This window comes from Candida parapsilosis, contig 005807 (assembly GCF_000182765.1).
Source record: "Candida parapsilosis strain CDC317 annotated contig 005807".
NCBI lineage: Eukaryota > Fungi > Ascomycota > Pichiomycetes > Serinales > Debaryomycetaceae > Lodderomyces > Lodderomyces parapsilosis.
In genome coordinates this window covers 954930-979506 of record NW_023503280.1, presented here as the reverse complement: position 1 = coordinate 979506, position 24577 = coordinate 954930, and the positions used below count along the sequence as shown (strand labels likewise).

Genomic DNA, 24577 nt, shown 5'->3' with positions numbered 1-24577 from the left:
AGTTGTCGATGAAACTTCAGTGTTTGTGCCTATTTATTTTATACTTGTTTTTTAATGTTGTAATATTACCTGTGTTTAACACTTTTTGTGTAAAGTCAGCGGAAAGAAAAAGATTCTCCTATGATGAGTGTGTACCTCTCACAACGAAAGATTCAATGATGGGAGAACAAAAGTATGTCAAGTACTGAAACATATACACTTGTGTCTTTTACTAACTCGCAGTATAGAATTTCAAGACAAAGCCTATATCATGAGGATTCAGGGTCAGAAGTCGAATCAGACTCTGATGGTGTGAGTTACATGCCGCCAGATATGGAGTTTGAGTTTGTTGAAGTGGATAACTCTGCTACACCTCAAGAGGATGACAACCAACAACAGGGTATCGAAGAAGAAGAAGAGCTTGCGTTTCCGTTGTTCGCATCGGCGACCACTATCCAGACTGTTGAGCCAAAAGAAGCTGATGACTCCAGTGATCGAGGTCGATTGAAAATCAAACAACCAATTCAGAAAATCTCCTTACGTGAACATTCAGAAGAACGAATAAATAACGAACGTCCTGAATCGTATTACTTTGCATCATACACACCAAAAGAGAAACTACAATTTGCCCAAGTGGCTGTATCAGCGAATGACATTTATGCGCAATACTTTATCCAACCAAATCTGCATAAACTAATCAACTTGAATGAACATAATTCTCTTATAGAGAGAGAGCTAGAAAAGGAGAAAGCTCGTAAAAAGAAAAATAGACCAGGTAGAAAAAAGAGACAAAGTAGGATTGTTTGTCGTGAACGAAGACTTGAACGGGCTGCCATTGCAAAGAAGGAAGAGAAAGAACGTAAATTGAGGGAAAAACAGGAAAAGTATGGCAAATTCAAAAAGCAAGGAGGAAGACATGTGAAGAAAACATTTAATAAAGGAAAGCCCAATCGTGGTAAAAACACCGTCGGTAATACTAAGTATAGAACAGAGTAAAATAGTGCGCGATAAGATTTAAATTTTTAATGAAAACATTATTACGACGAAGTACTAGGTGATCGAGGGGATTATATGCAATACGGTCATAACACGATAGTTCAACTCTATATTTAACGATGTATAATGCCTTAATAAAGCTTAAAGAGAAGTTCTATTAAGGTTACCTGTAAAAATCTTTTCCCTCTTGTTCAGGATGAGTGTTGAGGAGTTTTGGTTCGTTCACGCCTTTTACTTCAGTAGCGGGATATCTTCTTTCTCGGACAGGTACAACTCGCAGATACCGAGCACGAAGGTTTATCAACGGAGGATTTTGGGAAGAAATTTTGAAAGCTTTCGGTAATGAGCCACACCTAGGACATAACTGGCCATATTAAGTGATTGAAAAATCTCCATGGATAAGTATGTTATCAGCAAAACTGACAGCGCAGAATAGAATTTACCGGGTCTCTTTATCTGGTATTCAAGTTTTTTTCGAATATTATATTGATGTTATAAAGCGGTATAAAGTCGCAACGTAATATAAACGAAGCAGGTGTCTTGTAACACCAAACTGGAAAACGAAAAGTTGTTAGGGATAGTCAGAAAAATGGCAAGTATACAATGAACGGTGATATCAAGGACATAATCACTGTTATGGAAGCAATTTCTGCCGACGGAAAAAGGTTAAAAACTCCAAGAGTAAAACGCTTGTGAGCAATCAAATTTCAACCGACAACAGCACAGAAGGAGTTTACGCCGTAACATAGAGAGGTTGGGTTACTGCGGGCACCTTTCGGAACTGGGAGAGGAACATATATGTCCCTCAGAAAATTCTGAGGGGTACCGAATTTTGATCATGGATAATTACTTCACACATTACAACGACACGCTCAAACTGCTCCTAGATGAAGCCAGAGTGATCCTGGTTTACGTGCCAGCCCATAGTCTGCATTTGATGCAACCCTTGAACGATTTTGTCTTCAAACCTATTAAAGATCGTTAGAGGGGCATTCTTTTCAATTATTTTGTCCAAGAAAAGAAACTCATTGTGCCAAAAGATGAGTTCATAGAGCTTTGATCTACCTCTAGAACGGAGAATATGAAAAAGGAGAACGCTTTGAGCGGTTTTGGAAAATTTGTGCTGTGGTCAGTTGAAAAATAAATGGTTTTCGATCAATCCCGAGCTAACGAGGAAAACTGACCTCGTTGTTGATAAAAATGCACCACTACCTGCTTCTTTGAATACGAAATTATGTATAAATGAGGTCTCTGGGGTGGTTTACCCGGAGGATTGTTCGGTGTCAACTGAAAGAAATATTCAAGCCAAAAAACGAAAAGAAAACAACTCCGTATTGCTTGACAAGCAAAATATTAAACAGCAGCATAAGAGAATAGATAACTTAAAAGCCCGCATTGAGCAATTGGAAAAGTTTACGAAAAATTAATTCCAATTTCGAGTGTTTAAGATCGATGATGATGCTAAACCATCATCGGAGATTAAGCTTTGACTGAAGAAGATAAAGCAGGAAAGGGAAGCAAAAGAGGCAAAGAAACAGAAAAAGAAGCCATTATCCGATAAAACCAACACTTACAGTTCATATTAGCTAAACGAGAATACTATCCAACGTTATTGTAGCACCATTGTAGGCAATACTTTTGTAACTCAGATGGTGAATTTTAAATTTTTCTCTTTGCCTTCGCAACCTCCTGGGAACGCGCTGTAGTATAGCGTATGTTTTTATTGCTTAGAGGTCACTACATCCAATGGTGGGTGAACACTACTGATTGGCTCCAAATCCTCCAACTTAGTACTTTCGGATGTTTCTTGTCCCATGGCAATTCTTTCTTGTTCCTCTTTTTCCATTGTCTTGTGTAAATTGAAAAAGTGAATCAACAACACCACACCAGCCAAGAATGCAACACCAGCTACAACTGCAAACACCACGACCAAATGAGGATCCTTCAACGCTGGAGTTACAGCCAAACTGATAGCGGCACTGATTGCCATAGTGAAGAGAAATAGTGCTGTGGTAATTCCTTTCATAGCTGGAGCTGCTCTGGTGTACGCAAGTGCATATATAGTGGCCATCGCAAAACATTCTGACGCACCAGTTAAAATGAAAAATGACGATGCCTGCCAAGCACTGATTGGTGATGGTTCAGGACAGTTGGTTGAGTGGTTGCCACATGGCGAAGTTTCATACACTCGGTGCTGCAAAACAGCTCCAGCAACTTGGGCCAGAGCTGCAATCACAAATCCAAGAAACACCCGATGAATTGGTCTGAAGTTGACGCGGTACCGTCTCAAAAGTGGGTAGACGATGTAGTCTAAAATCGGAATCACAACAATGATTGAAAGGGGGTTGAAATTGTTGAACAAGTCATTTGGTACTCCATTCAAATCCATCGCCCCTGCTAATGAGGTGGTAACTGAGGACAATCCATTGTCTGCCAAGTTGTAAAAGATGAAATACACAAACAACTTGCACGCGTCCAAAGTTTGTTTGACGTCAAGAACGTGCTGGTCGGTCCAGTTGATTGGGGAACCCTTTTTGAAATTTTCGCGGCCCCTAGCCCTCATGACAGATGGTTTGGCATATTCCCAAAAGGTGCCATCGAATACACGTTTGATAAAATTGCCCGAAAATGAGACAATGAGAATTTTAAGCACCACTCCTAATATTGAACCACTTGGTTTTTCAAAAACCAATTTCGGTTTGACCCACCAGAATGCAATTGGCATGACAAGGTAGAGTACCAATGGTACAAAGAACGCCAACCAGAAGCCTACACGCCTGGCGCAGTAGGATGTTGCCAACTGGAAAAAAGCACCAATATTGATGGACCAATAGAACACCAACGTGATACTTTCCAAAGTCTTTTCCCTATCAATGAGAACTTTTTCACCACTCTTTAACACTTTTACCCTGTTTCCGGACTCTGGGTACTGGTCCAACATCAACGGCAAAAGGTTGGGTTTGATGAATCCTGATCCGATTGCCAACGTGAATATAGCAAGAATACAAATTGCCAAACCAGCTTTGCCATTGGCAATGACACTGGGAGCGGCAGCAACAATAAACAAAACGTGCGAAATTCCACCAAACAATACACCCCACTGGATTGTTTTCCATCTTCCCCAAGTGGTATCAGCCAAGTAGCCACCAAACAATGGCACAACGTAAGCCAAAAATGTGACCAAGTTGGTCAAAGCACTAGCAGTCTGCAATCCCCTATCCAACGCACCAGCACTTTCACTACCACTGTTTGAAGCCGGTGCACCCCACCCGTGAGGCGAACCTTCTGGCAATGGTCTTTGCACAAAATTTGTCAAGATACCAGTAACAGAATAATACGAAGCTCGTTCTGCAAATTCAACGACACAAATCAAAATAATGGCAAAATTGATCTTGCCAATCACTCTTCTCAAGGATTGCTCCTCGGCTTTGGTTGGAACTCGTAACCCATTAGGATTGTATTGGTCAACATAGTTTGTGCTGTAATTGTTTGGGTCACTGTAATCGTATTCCTCGTCCAAACTGCGTTCGTCTGTTTGGACAACAACATTTTGCTTTTCAGAGGTGGCGCTGGAGGCACTGGATTTCATCTTTGGTGGCGAGTGAAAGAAAGGAAAGCAAACCGGAGTGGTGCTTCTGCCCCCCATATATAATGTTGAGCAATTCACATACCTGTGTTCTGTAAATGGAGTCGAAAAATGCCCTAATCAACCTATCAAACCAAAGGTATCCATATTCCAAGAAATTGGTCGTAAACACCACCCAAAGGCGTACAAGACATATTGGGCCTACTGTGGTGTCATTTTCGTGCCGTGCGTTAAATCGGGCTTGGCTGACAGTAATATCTTGGCATAATTTCAAGATTATACAGCTTTCGGAATAACTTTTAGATGTGGAGTGCGGATGTTACGCACATTGCCAAGTGATTACAGAAGATGTCCTCACGGCGTTTTTTTTTTTCTATTTTATTTCTCCATTTGATGAAAAATTTCTTGTCGTGAAGATAAGAAGAGGACGGTAACACAATCTATGTTTTTCTCGCAACAATAGTGAGATAAAAGGGCATATCATTTTATCAAAGTATAAAATCAAAACTATTTCAAACCGAAACAACTTTTTTTGTTTTTTCAACGTGTGTGTCTGTGTGTGTGTGTGTGTGGGGGGAACATTCTCTTAGTACTCAATTGCAATATCAGCAATCTTTTCTGTCACATCGCCTAAATCAATTTCAGCAATGGATTTGATGAAAACACTAAAGTCAATGTTTTCATGGAACCCAGCCAAGCCATCTTTGGTGTTTAACACTTTTTGCATCAAGTATGGGGAATTTGAAAAAGCGTACATGCCAACATCAACCGAGGTGTGTTGGATCGAAGCCCAAAAAGTTTCAGCTCTTGAAGCAGTCAAATTGGAAATGGTCGTCAATAAACTGCTTTCCCTACCAGCAGCAACCAAATTGGCAACTCTATCAACCTCTTCATCAGTGTAGTTTCCCAAGCCTAAACCTTCTTCAAAAATTGTTGACCTAATGAATGAAACTCTAGCATACATCCAAATCTATGCTATTTATTACGGTTACCTTGTGATTTACTTAGAATCGATTGATTACCTTTCCAATTGTGTTGAGCCGCATGCATAAATTTATAAATTTAATGGTAGCACTTCCAATGCCCGATCTCGGGCCTTCACTACTCTCTTTCTCCAAGGTACAACGATGATGCAACAGAAGTTTGGTAACTATACTGTATGGAATTACATAGCATTCAACTATGCAGGCTTTGCTTGTATAGCCGCAATAGTTTTCCTCACATCTACTCAACCATTTTATATCAAGGAAGTTATTGGGATCGAACCTAAACCAGGCAGTAACAAGGACACAAAAATCGGGCGTATTGTTGGGGGATTAGGATTTTTTGACGAGATCGTTTCCATGTCGACAGCTCCGATACTAGGAGCTGTTAATGATATATTGAATTCTCAAGGGCTTGCTGGTGCCAGAATAATCCAAAGTTTCAGTTTTATTGTCATTGCATTGGCGTTGTTTGGGTATGCCTTGAATCGCAATTTAATACCAACCATGCTTATTCTTAGGGGAGTGTTTGCTTTGGGAGTTACTGGGTGCATGAGCATGGTGACGGTGATGTTGAACCAACTTTCAATGTCCGACTTTTCATTTAAAAAGTTGTGGGGAAAAGATGATGATGAGGGGGAGGGGGAGGGGGAGGTGCTGGTGCTGAACGCACCGCGCAAAAATGGTAAGTTTGCAGCTATTATGGGCGTTGCCACAGGGATTGGAGCTATATTTTCTGTCTCTACACTAGTCACATTGCCAGTGAAGTTTTCAGAGTGGTCTGATATGAAATCGGCTCTTGCAGGTTCGTACATCGTGGTTATGGTGTTTGCCTTGGTATCATTTGCCATCCTTTTTATATTTTTGTACAAACCAAAGGTTGAGCCAGAAAGTATACACCATGGCCACTTTCTCAAAGAGGGAATACAGTTTTCCAAACACAGTAAGGAAGCTCAAGTGGCTTTTGTTGGTGCATTTGTGGCTAGGTCAACCACCGTTGCTACTACTCTCTATATTCCCTTGGTAGTGTACAATTGGTATTACAACGTTGGCGAATGCAAGTCAAAGGACAACTGGGCGGGTAAAATGACTTGTTATGACGGCTACATCTTTTCAGCCATATTAACTGGCGTTGCACAAACCGTTGCCCTAGTGTCTGCACCGTTTTGGGGGTATTTGGGTGATTCAAGCAGAGTCGGCAAATATCGCACTCTTGCCCTTGCTGGGTTGTTTGGTGTTTTGGGAAATTTTGGGGTAAGTTTGGTTACCACCATAACAAACTATAACCCCAAGACCGTGTGGTGTTTTCTTGGCGTAAGTGTGATTGGATTATCGCAAATTGGGTTAATCATCAGTAGTATGAGCATACTAAGTGGAATAGAAGACGCCCAACAAATCATGGGATCATTGAGCGGTCTTTACAGTTTTGCTGGTGGACTTGGTATTATGATCATTACACTAATTGGTGGATTACTAGCCGATGTATGGGTTTTGGGACCCTTTTTCATTTTGGGGGTGTTTAATGTAGTTTTGTTGATGATTTGTTTGAAAAGGGATGGCCAGGTGGTATATGAGGAAGAGGAAGTGAGATTAGTTGATGAGGAAAGGTGAATATAGAGCTGTATAGAATAGTTAAAGATGATAGTTTTATGTTGGGATTGGATATAGATACGTACCAAACGTGGTAAGGGGAGCATGGTAGCGCCTCGCCACAGTTTGCACCCACACGCAATTTATACTCTCAAAATAGTCAAAGTTGAAGGAGATTGTTGGCTCTTGAGGAATAAAAAGTTTCCACGTCGTTGTAGATTGTGTATGAGAAGAGAACTGCGTTAACTCCATGAAAGAAGCCGATGCGAATTATGAGTATACGCTTTCACTCGCAGGAGTCGTTTCGGTCTTGCTAAACCAACCATGAATCAATCAATACTCGAAAAGTATACATTGATCAAGGAATGGTGTCTAGACAAGGAACAATGTGTCGTTTTCCGTTCTTATCATAAAAGACATAGGATTGTTAGTGAAGACACTCAATTCACCAGACACTCGGTTGTTCAATACGTTCCTCCAACGAGCAACAGAAGATTACAAAGTTCTACCAAAAAAAAAACTAATAACAAATATTTCTCAATTATGTATTTAATAACCTACACCAATCAAATAATCAGCCAACTTTTCTACAATGGTTGTTGCTTCTCCAGGTTGCACTCCCCCTGGGTAGTGTGCAACTATGATGGCTTGTTTTGTGCGAACACAAATCAAACCTTCTGCCTCGTGCTTGCCGTAAATTGATCTTTCATCATTCCTCAACAAAAAATATTTCTGACCTTGTGCATGCAAGCCGTGGCTTTGCAAGTTTGAAGCATCATCAAAGCCGTTGGCGATTTCAGTGATTTCTTTAGGTTCCAATTGGAATGAGCCTGATTGAGCCCATAATGAATCACCAGCTCTCGAGTAGAGAGCGGCTTTATCCAACTTTCCAGTTGAAACTAAATTGGTGGTGTATGCGTCCCAAGACATGTTATAGATTCTGTTTTCGTGATGTGTAGTAAGGTGAGGATTTGAACTATCAGTCAACTAATTGAACTCGAATGATGTTGCAATTGATTGTCTTGGATTTAAAATTGGTTTGAACTTTATCTACCTTTAATTGTTCTAGACAACAGTTTTCGTTAGTAGATTTCTGTCGTTGGTGGTTGGTAATACTACTTTGTAGTGATAATTCTGCAAATAGATTTTTCGAGAGCAAAAGAAAAACCAAAAGAAAAAAAATGAAAGTATTACACTACTGTGCACTACTTGTCGAGAATGTTAGTTTTTTTTTTACTTGATGACGTCGCGCGGATTTACTTTTCTCATAAGTACACAAAAACAACAATTTGCTTTAATAGGCAAACTCCTTTTCAATACAAGAAATACCTTTACATTTTTCCTATCTAATGCTCCTGTGACTGATGCTGTCTCTTTGCCAGTGGCTCCACAATCTCCACATCAGATGCGTCAGATACATTATCAGGGGTTCCACCCTCAACCAATTCAAAAGCCAGCTCATCACCATCAGATTCAACCTCCTCTTTAACGGGCTTCTTCTTGAGAGTGATACTTGGGAAGCGAGTTTCATCGCCAACCACTAAGTACAATACTATGTTCTGCAACCCTTCAGAGTCGTCCTGTACGAGTATACCCTCGTTTAGTCCAGAAACTTGACTTAACTTCAGTTGGAGATAATCATCAAAATCAATGTCATAAATCAACCTTGATTGCCCGACTTGGATAGAGATGTCTGATTGGTAGAGGGATTTCAATTGAGCAACAAGCCATTCCAACGTTAACGAGTCAAAATCGTGTTTGCTCACATAAAGCACATCACGATATGCCGAACAACTGGGACATTCTGGATTCGGAGGACCAACTGGTGCAGAAACAATGGCTGTTTTGGGTGCCATTGTGGTGTGAACCATATGAAGGGACCCATTGTTTTGAAAATATTGTATGCCAATTGCACTGGCAAAACCGGATATAACTGCATTAGTGGTGGCAATTGCCGGTATGATATTACCAGCTATCTCTTTGATATCAAATTTAGACTTTAGCTCAATGTGAAACACAAACGATCGTAGATTAGATGCAGCTGCGACAAACGTCATAGTATCATCATCGTCCTTGTCAAATGAAATAAACTCTTCATTTTGCAATCGGCGCTGGAGATTTGCACTCGATGCATATAAAGCATACAAGTTTTCCGTAATTGACCAAACCTTTGTATCCAGAAGGGGGGTCTCCACTACATCATACTCTTGTAATTGCAATGGCGTCGGTGGTGTTCGCGTTTCCCACAATGCATCAATTTGCAACAAACGCTCAATATCTACCTTGTAAATCTTGTTTATCAAGTCTTGGAAAAAATTGTTGGTGTGTTTAATCTTTGACCGCAACTTTGCCAACTCGTTTGCCTCTTTGGCCATGTTTTCAATCTCAGCAGCGTTTTCTGTCTCTTTGGAAATCGCCTCTGAATCATTAAAACTGCTCTCTTGTTCATCAAACAATTGATAAAACAAAAACTCCTTGGCCCATGTAATGCAATGCACGGGAAGTGAAGGTGTTGATCTAATCGTGCAAACTGGGTACGTCATTGGTGTACTATGCGTCAGACAATCAAAGCAAAAACTGTGGTATGGTAAAATGGGGTGTACATGACCATTGTATCCTTCAGTCCCACTCTCCATAAACGGAGTTTTCAATAACAAGCACATTGAATTGACATAGCTTCTGGCTTCGATGTTGTCCAACGCGTTGTATATGTAATTGAATTGTTGCCACCACTGTAAGGGAAATTGCTTGGTGTCCATGATATTCCCATGGTGGGGCACAAGCTTGGTACTGAGATAATTGAATGACTCCACCGCTTTTGCCACTGTAATCGACTTTGATTTATCGATATCAGTTTTGCGAAACAAGAATTGACGATTCAAATTGGACAATGTGATGGTGTCCAAGTCAACAATGTGAATCTCACCGTACCCTGATAAAACAAGGTCTTTCAATAACTCACAGCCCAATCCACCAGCACCCACCACCAAGACGCGTGATGCCTGGATTTTAGTGAAACAGTCGTCTCCAAGGACCTTTTTCAAATACGTGTTCATAATGGGAAAACTTTACTCGTTGAACAAATGGTTTGTTTTTTTACTTTTTTTTCTTCAATCTATACACTAGTAAATAAAGACCAGACACCTTTGGCATACTGGACAATTTCATCACCGCCTAGCTTACTCTCTCCATATAACCTATCAACGAAACTGATTGGGACTTCACCAACGGTGAATCCTAAACTTCTAGCTCTCACCATCATCTCCATTTGAAAAACATACCCTTTCGATTGGGTGACGTCGATAATCTTTTTCAACACTGGTGTCTTGTATAACCTAAAACTTCCAGTCAAGTCGCTAACGTTTGGTCTAAGCACAACAGTGGCGAGAAAATTGGCTCCTCTTGAAATTAACTTTCTCTTGAAATCCCAACCATAAACACCACCATCGCCGGCATATCTAGTCCCAGTGACAATATCAAAATCTTCGGTCTCTTGTTTGGCAATGAATTGAGGGATTGCTTCCGGGTGATGGCTGAAATCAGCATCCATGATAATTACAAAATCTCCAGTCACATATTGCAAGCCATGAACATAAGCAGTGCCCAATCCCAATTTACCAGCTCTAGGACGTAATTGAATATGTTCAGTGCCGTAAATATCGATCAATTTCTTTGCAATTTCTTGGGTACCATCAGGCGAGTTGTCGTCAACAATGACAACCTCCCAGTCTAATTTGTTTTCAGTAAATGTTTTATTTAACAAATAGACAAGGATAGGTAAGTTCCTTCTCTCATTATAGGTGGGTAATATGACAGAGTATTTGGACATGTTCTTGCTGGACAAAAGTTACATTACGTGTTTATTTTTCTATAAAATTTAGTGAATTCATTTTTTCTGGAAGCGCTCTTACAAAATTGTTGTAAGGCTGACCACTGGCAGTGGCAGCAGCAATAGCAGCAGCAGTGGTGTTGACATTGTGAATGGGTCCTTGTGTGTAGATGGGCTTTGACGACCCACATTTCAAACAGCACAAATTTTTGGCAAAATTGTGATACTGGCACGTTTCGCATTTCCAGTCTCCAGCACGAAATGGGACATTCCTGTGAGACGTAGTGGAGGTGGAAGTGGAAACAGATTTGAAAGTAGGAGTGGGGGTGGCAACGTGGGTGACAGAAGAGTCAGCAACCGAGGCTGGACTAGCATCGCCATCACTCTTGTAGATCGACTCTTGGATCGCCACGGCACTGGAAGCCGGGAATGAACACCTAAAACAATGTGTTCTTCTTTGAAAATTGGAAAATCCACATGACGGACACGTCCAATCACCAGGTCTCGGCCTGTTTTTCGAAGCAGGAAATGGCGTTAGCAAATCACTCGCCTTGTCAAGCACCAGCGTTGACGATGGCTGAACCTCAATTACACAATCATTCAATGCTTTACCATTCATGGCTAGCGACTCGGTAGCTTCCTCGTGGGTACCAAATACAGCAAACCCGGAGACACCTTTACCACTTAATGTCCAGTATGCCACTGGACGGCCACCATATTGCGTGAACCAAGACTCCAACTCTGACTGAGTGGTATCACTTGGCAAATTCGAAAGATAAAGCACTTTTGATTGTTCAGAAACAAATGCCTTGACATCTTTGGCAATATCATATGGTTTGGTGAATACATTAGGATGATCTTCCACTGGGAGAGACTTTTTCAACAATTGTTTAGTAATGCTGGAGTACACATTTGGCACTTCAGCAGGCTCAACTTCCAACGCAGTTATCATATTTGTTAGAGACGGCGTTGTATAGCATAAAGCTTCTGGGTGGCTCGCAAGCCATTTTGAGTATTCTTTAGGCAAATCAAAAACCCGTGGGTGTTGCAAGTATGGAGGCAATACAACTCCCTTATCGCGTGCCTCTCGTGGGAGCTGAGCTGTTAATTTTGACAATTCAAATGTGACAAACACAAATTCACCTTGAACGGTTTGTATATACAGATCCAACTTGTTAATAGCATCCTTGAATGATCCGGCATCCCGAACATGCTCCCATGATAGTTTATACTTTTGTTGGCAAAAGGGAGTGATTGGTGTATTCATGGGGCGGACCAACACCGTTTTCTGATGTACACTCTCCAACGTTGTAACATCCAAAACTGTCCATGTCAATGAAATCAACTCCGTAGAGTCTTTTGTGACGTAGGTATTGGTGTTGTCACAGGTGGTGCTAGTATCAATAACAATGTAGAAGTCACTCATGGGGGATCTAGATCGTTACAATTTTCATATTTCGTATTGATTTATTTTTTTTTTTGTATCTTTTCTTTTTTCATTCTATTCTCACATATACATCGGTGTCTCCAATACAGTTCTACATGCAACATTGTTTATTTCTTTGTTGAAGTTTTTAAAGTCGTTCAATACACCATCAAAAGTAAAGTCGTGAGTGTGGTGGTGGACCATGTCGGTCAATTGAAACCAATTTGCAGTGCGGAGCCCGATTTGTTGTGAGCTTAGATGTGTATTCAAAAGATAACAGCGTGAGTCAGCGATTAAGCATTAGTAAAAGTCTACTTAAATAAATATAATTCCCCCCACTATACACTCTTTGGTTTCTTCTTTTTCTCCCTCTTTTTGCTAGCTTCTGCAACAAGCTCCTCAAACACTCGGGCCTCTTCATCTTCTTGTTCTGTCCTCGTAACTGTACTAAATACTTCACCCATCAACTTCAAAGCTTTGGCTCTATTTATCCTTTGAGTGATGGTTAGACCCTCTTCTTCCAAAACAGCATCACATACAGCTCTTAAAGTGCCCTGTATTTCAAACTTTGAACCATTCCAAGCAGCAGCAAGAACTTTGGCAAGTAAATATTTTTCCATCTCCGCCAATTCTTCGGCAGTGTGGTTCGGTGGTTCAACCTGCGCTTCTTTCTTGCCATCAACTGCATGCTGTTCACCGTCCTTTGATTCCTTCTCCTTCTGTCTCTGCACTTCTTCCAATTCTTCCTCAAGTTTTTCCATCTCCTGCTCGGCCGTTTGTTTCGCTTCTTCCTCCTCCTTCTCCTTCTTTGCGTGGTACTCATTATCTAGTTGCATTTGCGCATACTCTTCCATTGTTCTTTGTGCATCCAATGCCGCTGATACCGTCCTAAAGGTATCCTTCACTACACCACCTTTCTCCTTTATAGACAGCCATAATCCTCCCCAACCAAAAAGCGTTTGGCTCTTCAAAAATATTTTCGCTTTGCTTTTGTATACGTATCCCATGGTGTGTAAAATCTCCAAACCAAAACTTTCCATTTTTAATGATTCAGCTTCATAGTTCATCTTCGCCTTGAACGATTCCACAACATCATCTTTCATATCGGTCTCGGTGAGCAACGACAACTTATCGACAAGCTTTTTAGCGAGCTCGGCCCTTGTCTCAAGTTTCTTTATCCGACATTCCTCCTCAAATTTTTCCAACTCCTCTTTCTTGCGCTTCTCTTCAACTTCTGCATTCAGTTCAGTTTCCTCGTGAGCAGCATGTGACAACTTTTTTTGTTCACCAGAGGAAGCACCTTCGGTTTTCTCCACTATGTCTTTCTCCTTTTCCGCCTTTTCCCCATTCTCATCCTTTTTGTCTGCCTCTGACAACTCTGCAGTTTTCGATAACTCCAGTAGCAAAGTCAACTCCCCAATCCAATCTTTGAACGCTTCGCCACCAAATATCATTGAAAAGAATTCAGCGGGATCTTCAAAACCCTCCAGTGGTATAGATTCTTGTATTCCGTACTTGTCATATTTGCGACGCAACTGGTCATCACTCAACACTTGATAAGCCTGTCCTACTTCTTGAAACTTTGCTGCAGCATCAGGGTCATCGGGGTTCTTGTCAGGGTGTAGCCTGATAGCCGCCTTTCGATACGCCTTTTTGATTTCTAGTGAAGTTGCTGTTGTTTCGATGCTTAGGAGGTCATAGTAAGTAGTATCGACGACCATGGTGATACGATGATGGAAAAATGGATGGGTAAAGGATTCTGATATGAATAGTTGTGGAAGGGGAAAAAAAAAAAAATTGCAATCTTATTAGTTTACACGCGAGCACTATTTACATTAGTTCGAGTAATACACTTTTCTCAACTCCACAACTTTTTTACCTCTGTTCAATGCCAACTCTTCAATCGATTTTTGCTGTGTTAAAGCTTTGAAAAACCCTTGTGCAACCAAAACTGGATTTCTCGACTTGTGCACTTTTCCTCTGAGGTCTTTAATACCAGCAGCTTGGCATATTTCAAAGATATTCCTATTACATCTCAATCCGAAACCTATTGGCGCCGATTTAAATTTCAATTTGGTCGCATGGTATTTAAGTTCAAAGGAGCCGAGAATTGTTCTGTTATCGTACCTTTTTACAGGAGTCAAATTTTTGACTGCATTCCAATGTGCTTTTGTTGCAGCAGTACGGATTCCATCTCTTGATTTTCCAATACCAATACCCAACATACCGTTCTTGTCTCCTGCCACAGACATGACAAAGAAGTTGGCAATGTTACCCTTTGCCGTCTTTAAAGATACACGCTTCATTACCAAGGGCCTGATGTACAAGTTTCGTATATATTTTTCATCCAACCCCGTAAGTTGACTCAATTCTCTGGCAATCTGACTGGTATTTTTCACAGCTGTACTTGATTGTGGTGAATCATTTGGTGCCCTTGGGGCATTACTAAAGCGTATTTTCAAGTCACCACGATCTGGTGATTGTACTTGGGGGATTTCGGGATACGGTGTGCGGCCCAAACCTTGGTTTGGGTATAGAATTGGCTCATTCCATTCAGGGTCAGTTTTTGAGTAATCAAATGTCAATTGGGGGGCAACTTTCGATTTACCTTCACGGCCTTGTAGTTGTAAGTTCAAGTAATCCTTTGGATCCACCACCGACTCAGCGAGTTTAATGCTTTCTAATAACTCCGGGTTGTAGTAATTTTTGAGATACTCTAAATGTTTCTCTACTTTGGAGGCACCTGATTGCTTGAGGAGTTGCGACGTGGTACCAAAGCACCTCCTTAGTGATTTGAACATTTTTGAGCTCTTGGGTGGTGACTGGTGGTGCCAGAAAAATTTTCAAAATGTCAAAAAGAAAAAAATATTCTAGTATCCAATGTCGTAAAGTGACAATTAATGACACTACAAATAGTTCGATAATGTCTTATTCACTCTACAGAAACACCTTCATTCTCTTTCATTTCACCATTCAAATCATAATGTTTCACATCTTCCCCATTCCGCGGTCTATTCACAGGGGATGACTGCAATTGATGATTCTCTTGTTGTAATTTACCAACTTCTACTTTCAACTTTTCAACCTCCTTTTCTAGTCTCTTTCCAAACACATCAATGTACCAAGTGGCACCATTGTAACTTGCCCATATAAATATAAAAGTAACAAATGCGCCACATGCATGTTTGTATCTAAACCAAATCGGGCATGGCAACATTGTTAGTAATTGGTATCCAAATTGAATTAATGTGAACGCCAAGGTTTGCATCCACAAATAAGGCAATCCATTGACAAATTTTCCCAATGGTGTAGATTTGTTTTTCTTTTTCAAGTACGAAAATGAGGTCACTTTGCCCTTTTCAATCTCGGCCTTACGTTTAATTGTGATAAAGTAGTGGTAAGATACTTGCCAAATGGTGTAATATATCGACGTAATGACAAGACTGGTGAAAAAATTCCAGCTATCAATGGCAGCAATTCCAGGATACCGCTCTTTGACATACACTGGGTCTAGTTCATGAACAATAACAAACATTGTCACTGGTGGCATAATGTGAATAAAAGACGATGTGGTTTTCTCAACAGAATGTAGTACTAACGAGTTTCTCCAAGTGATGACAGCCCATGACAATGTTCCCAAGGATAACGAAAACACCGACACAAACAAAGTAGGCGACTGAGGGAATACCCAAATGAACAACAACAACAAAAGATTCACATAGTAGCACAAATCTGCCAAATAGTACTGGAAAGATTGCTTGAAATAAGTGTAAAATCTAATCGGCATCAAAACGAGAAATAGTACAGTGTGAAAATGGGGAAAGTATTCCGGGTACTTGCCGATTGTGAATCCAGCACATGCAATAGTAAACACACTAATCGCATAAAACAACTTTTCAGTAGACGTACTGGTAAGATTTTTATGTATCCTTTCATCGAATTTGGACAATCTTTGGTTCAAAATTTCCTGCAACTTATCCAACTCAATATTCCCCTTCTTGTTGTATATGCTAAACTTCTCCCTCGTCTTATTCTTGACACTATTGATTCTCCTTTTCGTTGAATTGCTAACCCCATTCAAGTCTAGTCCAAAGTCGAAGTCCCTAGCAAACACTAGCTTGGATAGATCCAAAAACGGAACTGATGTAGATGAATCGCTACGCATCAATTGTGGTGAGTCATTAAACAGTGACGTGCTTCCGTTTGAAGAGGCGTAAAAGTCGTCATCGTCAGCAATAGCTGAATCAACGTTGTTTGATTCATCTTTCAAGTTCGATAAGATTGGTTCGCTGTTGACCTTCTTCGCCATGGTTGTAGTTTGATGAAGTTGCTGTTGTTGTTGTGGTTCAATTTGATTGCACTATTTTTTGTTGATACGCACGTGTGATATTTGACAGACATGATGCAAAATGCGAGAGCTACCATTGGGTTAACCATTTTGAGTCAAGAGAGGTGTGTATGCGGTCACAAATGTGGTGGTTTATCGTGGGTCAAGAGGTAGATAGGCTTAAAAGCATGTCATTCTAGAGTTTCGCTGTAGCCACGAGAGCTTCAAGAGGACCATCGAGAGAATATATTTTCAAATCAGAAAGTTACGTTACTTATTCGATGTGTACTACATTAAGTCTTTGGGAGTTTATGCAAATTACATCGTCATTCATTGATTCGCCTATTTAAGTGGAGCAAACCTTTCTATTCTCTCCCTCCTTTCACCCAATTTGTCTAATTTAATTCCGGCACCAAATTGTGGGCCCCATGGAGAATGGGCTGGTATTAAATTCGTGTTGGTAACCTCTTCTCCACTTCCTCTTCTATAAGCTGAGTTACCAAATCCAGAGCCACCATTATCAGCGATATAAGTTTTGATGAATCCCATTTTATAACGACTCTCATATTCTCCTTCTCTTAAATGGTCACGTTGTCCACTCAATTCTTGGTCAAAAAGTCCTGACTTGAAAAGAGGCGTTTCAGTCTTGTCTTTGTTCTTGTAAAGAAGTATCCCTCCAACTATGGATGCGACAGCAAATATTTTGGCAAAGGTAATTTCAACTGGTTTCTTTTCAACATGGTGAGAATGAGACGAGTTAAATCTTTTTGCCAACAAAGTAGCACGCAAAGCTTTCTGACTGATTGAACTTGAAAACATTGTCGGAATATGTCAAGTAACGGTTGGCTAGAGTTGCAAAGAGAACGTAGTCGTTGATTTTCGTTACTTTGGTGTTTTTTTTTTCCTTTCGTTCTTTCTCTCACTCCTGAGCCAATGAAAAAGTTGGTGAAGAAAATCATCTTATATGCAGGAAGCATATAAAAGAGACGATTAAACAAACTCAAACCGTGTATATCAATGCCTATAAACTTATATGCTGTTATTTATGCTGTCGCGAAAGATAAACTGAGATGTTCCAACCGTGTTCCGCAACTAACTCTTTTATGAACCCATTCTGCGAAAACTTCTTCCAAAAAAGACCAGCTTTTCTGCTAAAAAAAAAAACACTCCTTCCCTCATTTGCCCTTTGACTCTTCCCATTCTTGGATCCAGTTTGATCTATAAGTCCTGGGATTATACGATGGGAGGTAACTTGTTGATGGTGTTGAGCTAGTAGTTTTGCGTGCTAATTTTTTTGCACTTCCAGTCAGTGAAAATCGGGTCAATGCAAAATCCGTGGCAAGTACAAATAAAGGACCTAGTAATAGTAGACTATTCGTAGGGAAATGTTTCATATGCATGGTCATCGTAAACGTCACCGTCACCGTCGCCAGTAAATTGGAAATCGAAAGAAAGCGATGTAGGAGAACAGCTGTTTTACAATATGGAAATTGAAAAAAAGATTTGTCACTTTATATTATATTTTGCTACAAAATCTTCTTTCTCATTTCTTTTTTCAATTGCGCTTCGATTTTGTGCAGTCTCAAAATAGCAAATCTCGTGACTTAGAGCAAACCAAATTATTGCTGCCATCTTGGCATGATAAAACTCTGTGTTTTGAGTATATGCACAGTCTGATAATCAAAGCCACGAATTACAAGTAGTCGCCTTACCGCCTAGGCCAAATAACACTTGGTTATAGTTGTTTCAATGGGTTTATAAGAGGATACCCTAGCACATAGGTTTTGACGGTGGCCAGTGAATTAATGTCTTTAGTGGAGAGTAAACTTTTGGATTTTGCAAATGGCTTCGCGAGTAATGGCCTATAAGCAGCGAAAGTTGAGCTCACTCGTACCTTCTCCTAAAGGTTGCAGCACAAGTATTTCCGCAGTACTTGCAGACACGACAACTGAGTAGCATATTGTGGCTATCCTCGCGTTTTAGATTTTGCAAACATGATGCCACCTGATGGACAATACTTTTGAAACAAATGAAGAAAGAAAGAAAGGGCTCATACTGGATCTTATTTTTACTCTTGATGAATCGATAATTTGAGGAAACCCCTGCAATATTATGTAAGAAATGTGATAGCCATTCCTCTGTAGACCCTATTTAAACAACAAATAGGTGACAAAAAGCTACGACTGTGTGCATTTTTTGAAAGAGCCCCATTTCGAGCTAACATGAATATCCCTGAGTATCGTATTTTACATAAGTTAGATGCTAATAATACAGAAATCGGTTATCGTTTTTTGTATACTTCTGATGAGTAGAATGCACCACACCTTACGTAATACATCATCCTCCCCGTAAAAAATTATTGCAACAGCCCAACAACCCACTATTTTGGTCCATCCATCTGTTTGGCTGCAAATAAACAAACAGATACGGAATGCATTGAATTTTTCCATCTTTGTGTAATATAAAGTGGTATGCAATAATAAAAGTATTATCATTTTTTTCCGTGGTTAATCAAAACAATAGAAACAATAACAGATGCCTTTAGAGTTATCCGTAAAGTAAATGATTCACTAAAACCACACATCCCTTTTACACAAAAGATATTGATGGTCGGTTATACTGCGGCATATAGATCTAGCCAGTAGAGAAAAGCCTTCCAAGCCAATTTCATGGACCGATGTCGGTGCTGATATTAAAATTATGGCTTCCACAAGACTAGACAACAAAGAAAAGCCAAGGGGTGGTAATGCCCACCATTACAGCTTAGTTCATCAACCACTGTTTCATTACTTTGTTACCAACTGGTTAATGTCCGACCACGGTGTGCGTTGCGGCTTGAAAAAGTGTTAGCCGTTTCCGAAAAAAATAACCGTTGTGCATAGGCGCTTCCATGCATTCAAGGATTGCTTGCTTTTTGCCATAACCGGGTATGGTGGTTCCGAAAGCAGAGTTCTTCTAGGCCCAATGAGTGAAAACATCGCTAAATATATAAGAAGCTGCTATCCCCTGTTTCTTCCCATTGACAGTTTCATCAAGTAGAGTAGCCAACAGAATGTCCACGTCATCAGATAATCAAAGTAAAATGGTCACAGATAACGATGACAACAATAGCTACTTATCTACAAATAGCAGTCAGGGGGAATTTGCCATTCACAACTTGGCTGACGTCACATCAATACGTACTGATCCAGAGAAGAGTTTGAGACTAACGCGAACAGAAACGAAAAGAGATTTGCAATCGCTAGGAGTCACTAGTGAAAAGCCACCTCCATCAATTACAGCTCCTCCAATCGAAGATCCCATTTTTCCAGAGGAGTATGGTTTAGAAACCACTACAGGGTTAGTTAAAGTGAAAACTTTGGAAAGTCTAGGAAGAACCAAGTCTCACAAGAGTGAACTCAAGGAAGACACAGAGTTTGTCACATTTACCATTGGCGATCCTGAAAATCCTCATAATTGGCCAATGACCACAAAGTGGCTTTACACATTTTTGCTTTCAATGTTGGTGATTAGTGCTGCTTATGGATCTTCTTGTCTATCGGGAGGATTATTCACAATAAATGACAAATTCGGTGTATCAACAGAAGTGTCAACATTGACGGTGTCTTTGATGGTGTTGGGTTTCTGTGTCGGTCCTTTACTCTGGGCACCATTGTCTGAACAAATTGGAAGAAGACCGGTGTATTTCATCAGTTTCGGAATCTACACCATTTTAAACATTCCATGTGCATTGTCACCAAATATTGGTGGTTTGTTAGCTTCGCGTTTTCTTTGTGGCGTGTGTGCTGCTAGTGCATTGACCAATGTTGGTGCTAGTTTGGTAGACATGCACAACGAGACTCGTGGTGTGGCAATTGCATTTTTCAGCTTTTGTCCATACAGTGGTCCAGTCTTTGGCGGTCTCGTGAATGGTTTCATTAGTGTGGGTACCAATAGATTTGACATTATGGTTTGGGTTAATATGGCTTTTGCTGGGGTAATGTGGATCATTGTTTCACTCATTCCAGAGACCTACCCTCCTGTGATTTTAAAGAAAAGGGCCAAAAGATTGAGAAAGGAAACTGGGAACATGAACATTATGACAGAACAAGAAGCAACACCATTGTCGTTTACGGAATTGGTCAACACCAATCTACTCCTTCCTTTGAAATTCACCGTCACTGAACCCATTTTGGATCTAGTTTGTGGGTTTGTTGCCTTAATTTACGCTTTGTTATATGCATTCTTTTTCGCTTACCCATACATATTCAGCGAATTATACGGATATAAGGACAACAAGATCGGTCTCATGTTTGTTCCTATCTTGATTGGAGCTGCATTCGCGTTAACAACCACGCCATACATAGAAAAGAAGTATAAGGAAATGTCCAAGAGGAGGAAACCCGAGCCTGAAGATAGACTTATTGGTGCCATGATTGGTGCTCCCTTCCCGTGCATTGCTTTATTCATATTAGGTGCTACCTCATACAAGCACATTATCTGGGTTGGTCCCGCTTCCTCTGGTATTGCATTTGGTTACGGAATGGTGTTGATTTATTACTCATTGAACAACTACATTATCGACACTTATGCCAAATATGCGGCATCTGCCTTGGCGACCAAAGTTTTTCTTAGATCAGCTGGTGGTGCTGCCTTCCCATTGTTCATTACATACATGTACGAAGGGTTGGGTTTACAATGGGCCAGTTGGTTGCTTGCATTTGTTTGTTTGGCCATGATTTTGGTGCCTTTTGGTTTCTACAAGTACGGGGGAGCATTGAGACAAAAATGGTGCAAGGAAGACTACACTATGCATTTAGAATAGAGTTTTAGATTTTGAGTTAATATACAAACTTTATTTATTGAACCTTTGTCTTTAATGATGTCAAGAAATCTCTATAAGATGGCTCAGAACCAGTCTTATCCTCAACCAAGCAACTCGATGCCCACATTCTCAAAGCCATGAGATCACGTTGTTGCGAAATCTCAATAGGCTCATTTGATGAAGCACCAACAACCACGTACAAGTTCTTCCAAATAACAGAGTCTTTTTGCTCCCTAATTTTGTTGATTATTTGACGAACCCTATAGTTGAATTCACTTTCCTCAATCGAATATTCTGGCAATTCTGTTTTACCAGTGGTGATTTCATACAAGTTTTCTGTTCCAAACACATCATGAATCAATCCCGGAACCACATTTCCTGAAACCCAAAGGAACAACTCACTACCATTGTCAATCAAATACAATCCGTAATTCTCCCAAGAAGTCTTTGTGTCATTGATTGGTTCGGGCAACACGACATCAGTTTCAGTATCTTCCAACCCACAAGCATCAGGCATGTTGTGCAACGAATACACAGTAGGATAGATCGAGTTTATTAAATGAGGGATAGGTAATGAACCTAAATTGTTCAAAGCAGCAGCTCTGTGGTCAGACGGAACGCGATCGCTCCTGAAAGCCAAGTTTTTGGTCAAACACAACAACAATAATGGCAACATTCTTAAGTTTGTTGATATTTGTAACGGAGATGCACCAGAAACATTTCCCGCAACCAATTCTTTTCTGTACACATTTAATATATCAACCACCTTTGAGGTGATAAAGTCTCTTGCTTCAGGTAAGGATGAAGATAATGCCTTTTCGATGGCTTTGTGAGTAAAGTAGTTTGTTATTGCTAATTGATCAGCAGATGCATATACATCCACCAATTTGGATGATGTTGGCAAAGCCAAGTTCATCACTCTGATTCTCCTCTCACCGAATGATGTAGAGTGCAACACAGCTGCTTGGAAGCAAACAATTGGTTTATTTATAGTCTCTTCAATTGCAACCTCAATAAGGTATGATTGGTCTCTTGGAAAAGTTGGGAAAGAACACAAATCTGAAGACCTGTTGAAGAAATTACCATAAAATGATGACATTCTCATTCCCGTAGAGCCTCTGACTCTCAATACTGCTTCCAACGCAATATCCTGAGACAAATGGTCGCCTACTTCTTTGGATAACTTGGCAACATCTTCATATTTGTTACTGGTCCACGCAGGATAAAAGTGAGTTTGGCCGGCAGTGTATCTTGGCAAGTTGGACAATGTAGCCACATCTTGGTACCCAGCGGATGTCAAAAACAAATCCACAGTCACTTGAGATGAGTTACAAGTAACGGCGAACGATTTGTAGAAGCTGTCGGCTGGGGTTAACAATGCCTTTGCCTCTTTAGCCTTTCCGGCAACACTAGCCTCGTCCCTTAAACTTAATTTACCTTCACCAACGTTGGGTAAAGTGGCACCAAAGCAGACTAATTTACCACCAACATTACTTATCAACTTGTGACCTGCCTTTAATGCAGGGCCAAGGGCAAAACCTTGATTTGTGGTGCTTTCGAAAAAGGAGGGAAAGTCGAGCAATAACTTCTCAATGGGTTCTCGATTCTCATCCAAGTTGACCAATAAGCCACTAGGAGATGGTAAGAATGGTTCTTCGGTATCAGCAACTACTAACACTTCGGTACCTTCCAAACCTTCATTGAATTTGATATAATGCAAGTTTGAATCTACCCCAATGAATGCGACTCTAGCAGTCTTGTTGACGTTGGGGATTCTGTCTAAACTTTCAAGAATGGTCCTGGTAATGGTGCCTGTTAATCCACTCTGCACAGCATGAACAGAAACATCAATGATGAAGACATAAACGATTGGTTGTGGAACTCTGGCCATATACTCTTTTGGTGCAATAAATTCAACAACTGCATGGTTCAACTCAACTCTGTCAAATTTGTTTCTCACCTGTCCACTAATCTCGTCATAATCAAAAGCACTTGGAATATCATTGAGCAAGTTACAAAAGTTACATCTCCAACGCCTTCCATTCTCGGCCAACGTCACAAACGGATTTATGTAACCACGACAACGGCGACATCTACTAATTGTAGTATCACATGTCACAGGAACATTCTCATCCTCAATTTTCAATGCATTGTATGGCTTGACAACTATTGCCAATGGTAACTTTGATTTTTTCAAAAGTGATCCACTATTGGGCACAACATTCAAAGTGGATCTAAAATATTCTGGGCTGGCGTTTGCTGTTTTTGATCCAGGAATCAAGGTTGTTGTATCAGGTAAAGTAATTGGTGGTGGTTGAAAAGATAACTCAACAATTGGAGGAGGTAAATCACGAGACAAGTCAGTGGTGTACAACGCATTGTATTGTATACCGGCGGCAATATTGTTTGGTTGCCCATATGCGCCTCCATACCCTGACACGCCACTTGCTGGAGCGGCAGGTGCTGCCCCTCCTGCTGCCGCTGATGGTGGAACTCCACCCATACCTTGACCATAAACGCCAGCTTGTGGCTGAGGATGGTATGGATCGTAGCTTAACTGTGGAGTGGCTTGAAATTGATCTGCTCCTGGTTGCTGATAAGCTGGATTAGTAGCACCAACATTCAATTGCTGAAATTGATTTTGCAATTGATCGGCGCCGTATGGTTGTTGTCCATTCATTGGTTGTTGATATTGACCTTGAGGTTGTGGAGGTTGACCAAATGCCGGCGGAGTTGCTGCACCACCTGGCGCACCAGCTGCATACTGGGGTTGTGGGTATGCTCTTCTTCTACCTGACATGTGGTGGTTTGAATTGATGGGGGACTCTACTGTTATTGGGGATTTAGATATTAATTTTTCAATGAAACAGATTTTGAATTTTTTGTTTGTTTGTACGTGGTCAGTTTTGACAACAGAAAAAAAGAAAAAAAGATAAACAGAGACGAGTGTACACGACTCTCACTTTTGGTAACACGGTAGCTGCTTCTTAACTCGCACGTGATCTGGTCTCATTTTCATCTATTACGATTGCGAAATTCTGTGTTAAGATCAATCAA

General features: G+C 40.5%; 15 protein-coding genes across 15 annotated transcripts; 3 read left to right on the top strand and 12 right to left on the bottom strand. All coding sequences in view use genetic code 12, as the record gives it.

The window, feature by feature from the left end:
• Positions 1–158: 158 nt before the first annotated feature.
• Positions 159–975, top strand: CPAR2_804440 (uncharacterized protein; the record flags this gene model as incomplete). Its single annotated transcript, XM_036808319.1, has 2 exons — positions 159–172; positions 228–975. 2 exons carry the CDS (start codon positions 159–161, stop codon positions 973–975), a joined length of 762 nt encoding a protein of 253 aa, XP_036665068.1.
• Positions 976–2695: 1720 nt separating this feature from the next.
• Positions 2696–4621, bottom strand: CPAR2_804430 (uncharacterized protein; the record flags this gene model as incomplete). The annotated part of the gene is made up of 1 exon (XM_036808318.1): positions 2696–4621. One exon carries the CDS (start codon positions 4619–4621, stop codon positions 2696–2698), a length of 1926 nt encoding a protein of 641 aa, XP_036665067.1.
• Positions 4622–5147: 526 nt separating this feature from the next.
• CPAR2_804420 (uncharacterized protein) lies at positions 5148–5525 on the bottom strand (the record flags this gene model as incomplete). Its single annotated transcript, XM_036808317.1, has 1 exon — positions 5148–5525. One exon carries the CDS (start codon positions 5523–5525, stop codon positions 5148–5150), a length of 378 nt encoding a protein of 125 aa, XP_036665066.1.
• Positions 5526–5688: 163 nt separating this feature from the next.
• Positions 5689–7155, top strand: CPAR2_804410 (uncharacterized protein; the record flags this gene model as incomplete). Its single annotated transcript, XM_036808316.1, has 1 exon — positions 5689–7155. One exon carries the CDS (start codon positions 5689–5691, stop codon positions 7153–7155), a length of 1467 nt encoding a protein of 488 aa, XP_036665065.1.
• Positions 7156–7683: 528 nt separating this feature from the next.
• On the bottom strand, positions 7684–8064 carry PFY1 (profilin; the record flags this gene model as incomplete). Its single annotated transcript, XM_036808315.1, has 1 exon — positions 7684–8064. One exon carries the CDS (start codon positions 8062–8064, stop codon positions 7684–7686), a length of 381 nt encoding a protein of 126 aa, XP_036665064.1.
• A 416-nt stretch (positions 8065–8480) lies between these two features.
• Positions 8481–10190, bottom strand: UBA2 (E1 ubiquitin-activating protein; the record flags this gene model as incomplete). Its single annotated transcript, XM_036808314.1, has 1 exon — positions 8481–10190. The coding sequence occupies one exon, from the start codon at positions 10188–10190 to the stop codon at positions 8481–8483; it is 1710 nt and encodes a 569-aa protein (XP_036665063.1).
• Positions 10191–10249: 59 nt separating this feature from the next.
• On the bottom strand, positions 10250–10963 carry DPM1 (dolichyl-phosphate beta-D-mannosyltransferase; the record flags this gene model as incomplete). The annotated part of the gene is made up of 1 exon (XM_036808313.1): positions 10250–10963. One exon carries the CDS (start codon positions 10961–10963, stop codon positions 10250–10252), a length of 714 nt encoding a protein of 237 aa, XP_036665062.1.
• Positions 10964–10994: 31 nt separating this feature from the next.
• Positions 10995–12389, bottom strand: NRP1 (Nrp1p; the record flags this gene model as incomplete). The annotated part of the gene is made up of 1 exon (XM_036808311.1): positions 10995–12389. One exon carries the CDS (start codon positions 12387–12389, stop codon positions 10995–10997), a length of 1395 nt encoding a protein of 464 aa, XP_036665061.1.
• Positions 12390–12727: 338 nt separating this feature from the next.
• On the bottom strand, positions 12728–14110 carry DJP1 (Djp1p; the record flags this gene model as incomplete). Its single annotated transcript, XM_036808310.1, has 1 exon — positions 12728–14110. The coding sequence occupies one exon, from the start codon at positions 14108–14110 to the stop codon at positions 12728–12730; it is 1383 nt and encodes a 460-aa protein (XP_036665060.1).
• A 114-nt stretch (positions 14111–14224) lies between these two features.
• Positions 14225–15190, bottom strand: CPAR2_804350 (mitochondrial 37S ribosomal protein uS5m; the record flags this gene model as incomplete). The annotated part of the gene is made up of 1 exon (XM_036808309.1): positions 14225–15190. The coding sequence occupies one exon, from the start codon at positions 15188–15190 to the stop codon at positions 14225–14227; it is 966 nt and encodes a 321-aa protein (XP_036665059.1).
• A 131-nt stretch (positions 15191–15321) lies between these two features.
• On the bottom strand, positions 15322–16698 carry CPAR2_804340 (glycerophosphocholine acyltransferase; the record flags this gene model as incomplete). Its single annotated transcript, XM_036808308.1, has 1 exon — positions 15322–16698. One exon carries the CDS (start codon positions 16696–16698, stop codon positions 15322–15324), a length of 1377 nt encoding a protein of 458 aa, XP_036665058.1.
• Positions 16699–17058: 360 nt separating this feature from the next.
• CPAR2_804330 (uncharacterized protein) lies at positions 17059–17535 on the bottom strand (the record flags this gene model as incomplete). The annotated part of the gene is made up of 1 exon (XM_036808307.1): positions 17059–17535. One exon carries the CDS (start codon positions 17533–17535, stop codon positions 17059–17061), a length of 477 nt encoding a protein of 158 aa, XP_036665057.1.
• A 356-nt stretch (positions 17536–17891) lies between these two features.
• CPAR2_804320 (uncharacterized protein) lies at positions 17892–18116 on the bottom strand (the record flags this gene model as incomplete). The annotated part of the gene is made up of 1 exon (XM_036808306.1): positions 17892–18116. One exon carries the CDS (start codon positions 18114–18116, stop codon positions 17892–17894), a length of 225 nt encoding a protein of 74 aa, XP_036665056.1.
• A 1652-nt stretch (positions 18117–19768) lies between these two features.
• On the top strand, positions 19769–21520 carry TPO3 (spermine transporter; the record flags this gene model as incomplete). Its single annotated transcript, XM_036808305.1, has 1 exon — positions 19769–21520. One exon carries the CDS (start codon positions 19769–19771, stop codon positions 21518–21520), a length of 1752 nt encoding a protein of 583 aa, XP_036665055.1.
• A 34-nt stretch (positions 21521–21554) lies between these two features.
• On the bottom strand, positions 21555–24320 carry SEC24 (COPII subunit; the record flags this gene model as incomplete). Its single annotated transcript, XM_036808304.1, has 1 exon — positions 21555–24320. One exon carries the CDS (start codon positions 24318–24320, stop codon positions 21555–21557), a length of 2766 nt encoding a protein of 921 aa, XP_036665054.1.
• Positions 24321–24577: the final 257 nt, after the last annotated feature.